General features: G+C 38.1%; 3 protein-coding genes across 3 annotated transcripts; 1 reads left to right on the top strand and 2 right to left on the bottom strand.

The window, feature by feature from the left end:
• Positions 1-3: 3 nt before the first annotated feature.
• Mvd (mevalonate diphosphate decarboxylase) lies at positions 4-1,602 on the bottom strand (the record flags this gene model as incomplete). The annotated part of the gene is made up of 5 exons (XM_017637262.1): positions 1,412-1,602; positions 1,255-1,325; positions 1,054-1,171; positions 204-988; positions 4-81 (listed from the first exon to the last, which is right to left on the bottom strand). Coding segments are annotated over exons 1-5 (1,104 nt in total), but the record flags the coding sequence as incomplete, so codon positions are not given.
• Positions 1,603-2,111: 509 nt separating this feature from the next.
• On the bottom strand, positions 2,112-5,590 carry LOC108380866 (coatomer subunit beta-like). Its single transcript, XM_017637264.1, is given in 9 exon segments — positions 2,112-2,582; positions 2,660-2,765; positions 2,821-2,957; positions 3,020-3,156; positions 3,225-3,386; positions 3,448-3,973; positions 4,028-4,157; positions 4,218-5,198; positions 5,200-5,590. Coding segments are annotated over 9 exon segments (2,439 nt in total). The 5' UTR covers positions 5,394-5,590; the 3' UTR covers positions 2,112-2,516.
• A 100-nt stretch (positions 5,591-5,690) lies between these two features.
• Positions 5,691-7,151, top strand: LOC108380865 (putative inositol monophosphatase 3). The gene is given in 5 exon segments (XM_017637263.1): positions 5,691-6,212; positions 6,215-6,325; positions 6,328-6,381; positions 6,437-6,478; positions 6,481-7,151. Coding segments are annotated over 5 exon segments (1,062 nt in total). The 5' UTR covers positions 5,691-5,851; the 3' UTR covers positions 6,975-7,151.
• The last annotated feature ends 1,181 nt before the right edge of the window (positions 7,152-8,332 follow it).

The following is an 8,332-nucleotide window of genomic DNA, read 5'->3' on the forward strand; positions in this document are numbered from 1 at the left end:
GCCAATACGCGTGTGAATAATATATTTAAGGAGATTCTTGTTATTAATATGCAAACTTGCGTTGCCATTGAAACCATTACTCTGAAACGAAATATATTTATACAAAGATATATGTACATATATTGATAATGATAAATTCGCAAATGATTACCAACACCAAAGCAAATCTTAAACACATAGAATTTGTATGCACAACAACCTACCTCCTTTTGCTCGCATCCTACTGGTATACCTTTAACATATTCGACACTGTGTTCCTCATCATTTGGAAAGCTGGATTTGATGGCCACCAACGCAGCGCATACGTCCCGTTCCAACACGTACAAACAAGCATTGGGCCCTGCATCAAAAGTGTAGGCAAGCTTTATCTCTCCTGCTGCTTCGTTGTAGGAGTGCACGAATTCTACGATCGCATGCGAAACATCATTCATGTACACACATGGTGGGTACGTATCCAATGCAATAGCGTGAAATTGATTCGAATCGCGCATAGTGATTTCAGCCAGTTTTTGAAAATCTCTGTTTGCAATAGCTTGGATTAATGCCGCTATACGTTCTGGCACGCAATGTTTCGCACGATGTGCAATCAGATCTGATGTTTCCACAGCAAACTGCATGCCCTTGGTTGAGCTTGTTTTTTTACGCGCATCATTTACAACTAATATGAAAATATGCAATTCTGGCCAATGTTCTGCCGGAGCTACAGGTAGTGCAAGGCAGTCGCTGCCATCACTGCGGTTGCCCATGTGCCACCGTACAAAGCCGCCATATAAACTACGGCATGCAGACCCACTGCCCTGCCGCGCTATTGCCGTCAATTCTTCACCATCAACGCCATACAAAAATGCCAGCGTTTTTACTAAGCACGCATAACCCGCAGCGCTAGATGCCAAGCCAGCAGCTGTAGGAAAATTGTTATGCGATGCAATGTGCAGCTTCCAGTCTATGGGGAATTTTAGCTGACCTTTTGCAATTGCGAGTCGCTGTACTAAAATGCATAAAATTAAAATACGTACATATGTGCTGCGTTAATAATTCGGTAGCTTCACATACTCTCCTTTAAACAGCGCATGGTACGTGGATTCTCTTCAAACGGCACCTCCTCGCCATTGAGCCACATAATGTGACACTTGAAGGAAGCTGAAGCAGCTATTGTTGTCTTGGCGCACATCTGAAATAAATTAGCATGACAAAAATCTGTTTAAAATTCAAAATTTTAGTATGCCTGAAAGCAAGTTTTCATATGTTAAATACCTCATCGGTGCTTAGGGTCACGCTGAGCGAATCATTGATGGGCAGTATTAACTCTTCATCCCGCTTGCCCCCTTCAGGTGAAAGTACAAATAAAATAGAGATCGCCCATTGAGCTTGCTCAAAACGGTAGACTATACAAAGGAGAAAGTGTACTTACAGTATTTAATCAGAGCAATGTTCACAGGAGCTATGCATGTTTCAATGAACATTTTGAATAAAAAAGGTTGATTTGGAACTTTTACTTCGCTGGTACTTTTAACTTAGGTTGAAATGCTTAAAACAGCTACTGGAATGTTGTCCCCAATTACAACTGCTCCACTTTCACGGATCCACAAGCAGCAAAGCGGAAAAATGTAAACAAATTTAACAGCTGTTTTAGAGAGTTGCATTGAGCGTTTCAAATAAAGTACTCAATTGTACTAGAATAAGCAAAGTAGTGGCCATATTAAAGTTACGGAAGTAGAAAAGACAAGAAAAAGTTTTCCATTTAAATTGGCCTGATTTTTTATTTTACCATATTTTGCTTGAAATCGATCCCGTACTCGCTGAGCGATTTTTTTTTTTGTGATTTAGAGTTACTTCCTAATTCATTATAAGAAGAATTAATTGGCCAGCAATGAGCGAATTTTTATTGAGAATTTTTTCTAGATTTAAGAACCATACAAACGAAGAGAACTTGTATTAATACATGGGGGCTGTTCGAGGCACGTAATAAAAACGGCATTACTGCCGTACTGATGAAAAATGGCAGCATTGTTGCACTGCCCAACTGAAATACACGAACCGCGAAAGTCAGCTAAATATCTCGCAAGGTACTAAACATTCTGTAAATTAAGCATCAATCTGAATTTTAAACGTAACTTTCATTAATTTTTTATTGTTGATAAATGTATGTATGTATATATAATAAACGGTGTATGTATGTAAACAAACTCGTACACGTAATGCGATATTCAAAAACATAAAACAAAGTAATTGGTCGTATTTTATACTATTTAATAGCTGGAATTATAAGTTTTTTTTTATTTTTTTTTATAGAAAGGATATACGACACCAAATTGCCTTCACATATATCTAGAAAGTTGCGTTCGCTTTCCTATTCGCGCACTTTCCATCAACACAAAAAACGTATTTATGTATGTGGTACAATTGTTTGTATTATGGAAAAAGATTTTACTTTAATTCCCTATCAAAACAAAAAATCCACAAAAAATACACTAAGAGCTCAAGCTTAAAAAATATGTTGCAACATCTATCCGCATCTAAGCGGCTTGCACTGATTGCTTCTGTGATGAGCTGATCTTATCGCCTAAGCTGAGTGCCATGCCCTGGAACGATAAACGTTGAAAAATAATATTAATGTAAACCGTGCGCTAAATTTAAATTTTAAACATTTTTGATGTACCTGACTTTTAGCACGAATGCGTATGTGTCCAGTGACCTTAGAATCTGGATCGTCCACGGGCTTTTCGATACTTAGATTGGCAAGAGCATTTTCGCCAAAGATCGATCTAAATATTGGATACGTTTATCTAACTCCGTACTATTCGCATGCTTTTTACTTACTTTGCGTACATATTTGCGGCCATAAATCCACATTGACCACTGAGTGCCTTTTCCGGTGTCAAACATTTCATATTGGTGCTCTTCAATAGGTGTTTCAAATATTCATGTAAATCGGTGAACGTTGTATTTACTGTTACCTGAAAGCATAATTACGCTGGTATATTTACTTAAGAAGTTAGAGCGATTGAAAATTTAGTACCTTATTTTCCCATTCAAAATCTTGCCACATTTGCCTGAATTCAGTATCAGTGCAAGAGGCGGGTATGATGTAATCCATAATGTCAATATGTATAGTGTTCAGCACAACAACATTTGTATTAATACTTGTGTCGTAAACTAAAAATATTTTCGGTTTTGATAATGAAATTTAGGGTTCAACGTTAAAAGTCTTAAATTATACCAACCGATATTGCCAAAAATAATTCCGTTCTCTGTAGATGATACCTTTACATTTGCTTTTATGTTGCAAAAATCATGGGGTGCCAGGACTACAGGATGTGGCCGTTCAACCAGTTTTAAGTCACCCAAAGTGGCCAGTTCCAATGTGCAATTTTGTAGAGTGTCATCTGCAGTAGATAAGATTTTTTTAATAATAATTTTAGTTTTTGTTGTAGCTTATTATTCTACTTGTTTGATTAACTATCAATACATCCAAAACGATGTCATATTGGTTGACATTAACATAAGCCTCAGCATATACGGGATCGGAGAAGCCGGTCAATTGTGTTACTTTGTTGAGTTTGTTATTTGGCGAAGTGATGTCGCTCAAGTTGGTGGATTTGGTGCCTGCCAATGCTTGATTCAAACTAGTCTCAAAAACATTTTCGCCCAACTGATTGTCACGCCCATTTGATAGCTGTGCAAATGCGACCGGGTCGTCCGGTTGTACCTTAGCAGCAGCACGTTGCTTTTCTTTCAAAATGCGTTGATCCTCTTCATGTTGGGCATCCAACATTTTTCCAAGTGCATCGCGACAATAATGTTGAAACACTTCTACAGCCTCTTTTGTGCGCTCACTCAGTGTGCGCAAGCAAATGAAAATGCGATCAATGTCATCATTGGTAATAGGCTTGGTTGGGAAGCCTGACTTGCCAAGATGCAAAATGGAACTCATAATGAGCATCACCTGTGTAGTCAAGCGATTTTGCTGACGCTGAAAGAGATGTGGCAGTGCATTATGATCAAAAGACATTTATAAATTACTTACCTCATCATTTTCTAGTTCTGCGTAACGTAGTGCAAGCTTAGTCAGTGTGGCCGATAAGGCAGCACCTATGAAGAAATCACCATCCATTAGATATTGCCGGAGTGGTGGACGCTTCTCTTTCTTGGCCACACTATAAAAAAGTATGATTCAAATAAAACCAAACGAAGAAAAATTAGATATTGTAGCTTACGGTGCCAGGCTGAATGCGCTTTGTGTAGCATATGTACCATCAGAAGTTACTTTATTGCTTGAAGAAATAGCGTTGTTGCCTTCGGCAGCCTTTTCACCTTCATCCGTTTGTTCACCGGCCAGACGCTTTTGCTCGGCCTCCACCATCGGTACCTCGCCCAAAGTTTGAATAATAGCTTCTGTGACTTCCACTACTTGCTCTTTGTTATCAACATATTCACCTAATATCCAGACTGCAGCGCGGTGAATTTTCGAAGACTTTATTTGTGGAAATGCTTCAATTAGACGCTCAATAATAAGTGCACGCAGTGCAGCAAATTTCTGTATAGCTTCGCGAATAAAAATTAATACATCGGCAGCAGCTAACTCATTTGTGTCGGAAAGAAATTCGACCAGTACCGGTATTACATTTGCTGCCACATCTGGGAATTTAATGGAGCAAGTGTGTAGTGTGCGCACAAGCAATTGGCGATACTTGCCGGTGTCTTCATGTTCAACATTGTGAGTCTTGGATACTTCTTTCTTAAGCACCAGCACCATTTCTTCGATGTTGCGTGATGAAACTAAATCCATTGCCAAAGCCAAGGTCTTGCGGCGCACTTCAATGTCAGGTGCTGCTAAAACTCGCAATATATCCATGACCAAATCTTGCATTACTTTCTCCATGTTTTCATTTTCCTTCATAGCAACCAATCGATCCAGAACGATAAGTTTAACATTGTTGTCGCTGTCGCCGACGATCAACTCAATGTAGCAGCTGGCTGCTGCCCGTATGGCGGTTGGAGCGGAAGATAGTGTAATAAGGGTACCAGCAGCTTCATAGCGCACGGCGTTTGATGACGAGTTAAGCAAATTGTAAATGCAGCGTATAAAACGGGAGCGTTCAGATGGATTGGCATGGCAAACCTTATAAATAAGCTCGACGATGACCAGTTGTAGAATATCACCAAAATGGTTTACTTGGTCAATGCAAGAAGCCANATACGAATCTGATAATGGTCATAATCAAACCAGACAAACGCTCTCCATTTAACAACATTTGTATAACTTTCTTTAGGGTTTCGATTTTAACATTGGTGTCGCCCTTTTCGAGGTCTTGTTTAAGCTGCATCTCGTTCGGCACCTCGATGTCTGGAGAGTTAATTATTGTATAGCAAGGTCCCTCAGCCAACGCCATGATTGTTGCTCAAACTTTTGGTTAATTCTCGAAACTAAAATGAAATATTTCAAATGAAATCGAAAGTTATGCACAAAGTAGGCAACAAATATACGAGTTCCAGCCTTCAAAACGAATTACTTTATAAATTATCGCAAAAACATGTATTGTGAAAAATACAATTGACGTGTCAAATCTTCACCAATGCGGATGCTTCTTCTTTTTGCCTTGAGATTCACAATTAATAATTAATTAAATATTGGCATTGCCAACTCAGACATAAATGTCAAAATTTTTACTATACTTCAGATGTCCCTCGAAGCGTTCTATTTGTTTACAAATGTTTTGTTGATCTTGTGTATTGCAGTTTGTTTTTAACAGGTGAGTCTGTCTGATTTGGACACGCCATCAAATTATTTACCTTTGTTTCCCACACGAAGTGTGGAGGTGATTATCGTCGCGCTCCTTAAATAACTTCTATGAGCTATTTGAAACGCAAAGAAAACATGGGGCGCAGAATACATATTCATCGTGTGCCCGCCGCAATTGCCATTATTTTGTTGACGCTTATTATAGTGTACTTCGTCAACTTCCATCAGGATGAGCGGCCGGCGGTATATGGACTGCTACGTAATCAAAATAAAGTGAACCTACGTAAACTTCTTATTGGCGCTATACAGGCAGCTCAGCGTGGTGGCATAGAAGTATTGGAGGTTGCGCAGACAAGAGACCTAAAAGAGCGCAGTAAGGGGAAAACCGATGAAGGAGCCAACGACCCTTTTACGGACGCGGATGGGCGTTCCCATTGTGTTATGAAAGAGGGCCTGCATCGCATATTTCCCGTATTAAAATTTTTTCCGAAGAGGATAAAGAAAGCTGTAGCAATGTAAATACCTTCGATCTAGATCCGACAGTTTTACATGAAACTGCAGACTTACCTAATGTATTGGTGGATATAGTGAAGTCACTGTGTGGATCGACCCGCTAGATGCAACACAAGAGTTCACAGGTATATTCATGAAACAAATTCAATATGATTAGATATTGTAATGGAATTCTTACAGAAAAATTATATCAATACGTAACAACGATGGTTTGTGTTGCGGTAAAGGGAAACCTATCATCGGCGTAATTCACAGTCCTTTTATAGGACAGACAGCATGGGCGTGGGTGGATCATTCAATGTCTGAATATTTGGCTCTTATACATCCACTAAATCCGGATACCACCAAGCCACTTATCACAGTTTCTCGTTCCCATGCTGGCAGTGTTAAAGAACTAATAAAAGATGTTTTTGGTGAAAACTCTGAAATTATTACGGCTGCAGGCGCTGGCTACAAGGTGCTACAGGTGATTTCCAACAATGCCACGGCGTACTTGCACTCAACGAAAATAAAAAAATGGGATATATGTGCGGGCGACGCCATTTTACGTGCACTTGGCGGTGCTATGACCAATCTAAATGATGAGTTTATCAACTATGGACCAGAAGGTTCGCCCGTCAATGAACAAGGACTGTTAGCCACACTCAAAAATCACGATGAATATATCGACAAACTAATGCAATTTCGAAAAAACCACGTGGTGTCTGGTCATAGATAGTGTGGTTAACATTCAAGTAATAATTTAGGAGTTAAGTAGAATGCTCAGGCCATTAATTTTTAGTTAAAAATTTTGCATAATTTATGACTGTTGTATTAGCGAACTATACGTTCATATGTTATAAACAACAATCAAAAATAAAAGACTCAAGATAAATTTTATTAACATTCAGCTTGATTAAGCTCNTAACTACACAATTACATACGTTTCGCATTGGCGCTGCTTATCTTTCGGGCACATTTGAGGTCAAGAACCTAACAATGAGGAGCGGTTGTATGAAAAGAAATCAGTTTTTGACTTGTGAGTTTATAATTATGTATGTATATACATACATATGTATGTAGCTACTAGCAAAATAATAAGTTAAAATCATTCATTTACTTCAATAGTGTCATAACTCAAAAAAGTAGAACTCGAGATAAACGACTTTAGAGTTTTGAATTTACACACATATACTCGCATGGTAAAAATTAATAGCCTGCAAACCAAAGTTTCCGAAATCTTACCAAAATCTTTAGGAGTATCTCATTTCTGTAACGCTTTTTTACGAATCTTCAAAGAGAATTATATGAAGTGATTGACACGAACTCGTAAAGAAATTTCGGTACGAAAAATAAAGAAAATTCTGAAAAACTTCTGCAAGAAATTCTTCACATAGCAGCATTATTTTCAATGGCCCGTAGTCATAGTCAAAATAAAGTCGACTTTAAAGTTAGTTGCAGCTTTTTGACATAATTTTCAATGGGATATCTGTCAAAAAAGCTACAACTAACTTTAAAGTCGACTTTATTTTGACTATGATTACGGGCCATTTATTTTAACGATTTTCTTCCGAAATTTCGTAAAAGAATCGAAGTGTGCACAGTTCATTTCATTTTAGAAAATTCTGCAAAAAATCGGATGGGATCTTTACGAATTAGTTAAAATATCTCTACAATTCAGAATACTCTGAAAAAATGGTTTGCAGGGTACATTTTTTGTTCAAGTGAGATAAAGAAGTGGCAATTTTGTATTTTTTGGATTATTATAGGTACTATTGAAGTCAAAAGAGTCACAACTCAAAATAATACGTTTGTGAGAAAACGCGAAAAACTATTTCTTAGCACATGACAATCATATGGGCAAAGGCGACTTTACTTATGTCGTTTTCGTCTCTACAAAAAATGTCGCCTTTTTATTGCTCGGTTGTTTGTGTTTCTTGTTTAGAGGNCAATCATATGGGCAAAGGCGACTTTACTTATGTCGTTTTCGTCTCTACAAAAAATGTCGCCTTTTTATTGCTCGGTTGTTTGTGTTTCTTGTTTAGAGGACAACAGAGCTGGGTCGTAATGATTCCTTTAGGAATTAAATTACTCCCA

This window comes from Rhagoletis zephyria, unplaced genomic scaffold (genome assembly GCF_001687245.7).
Source record: "Rhagoletis zephyria isolate East Lansing unplaced genomic scaffold, Rhagoletis_zephyria_1.1 Rzeph_scaffold_20634, whole genome shotgun sequence".
Classification (NCBI taxonomy): domain Eukaryota; kingdom Metazoa; phylum Arthropoda; class Insecta; order Diptera; family Tephritidae; genus Rhagoletis; species Rhagoletis zephyria.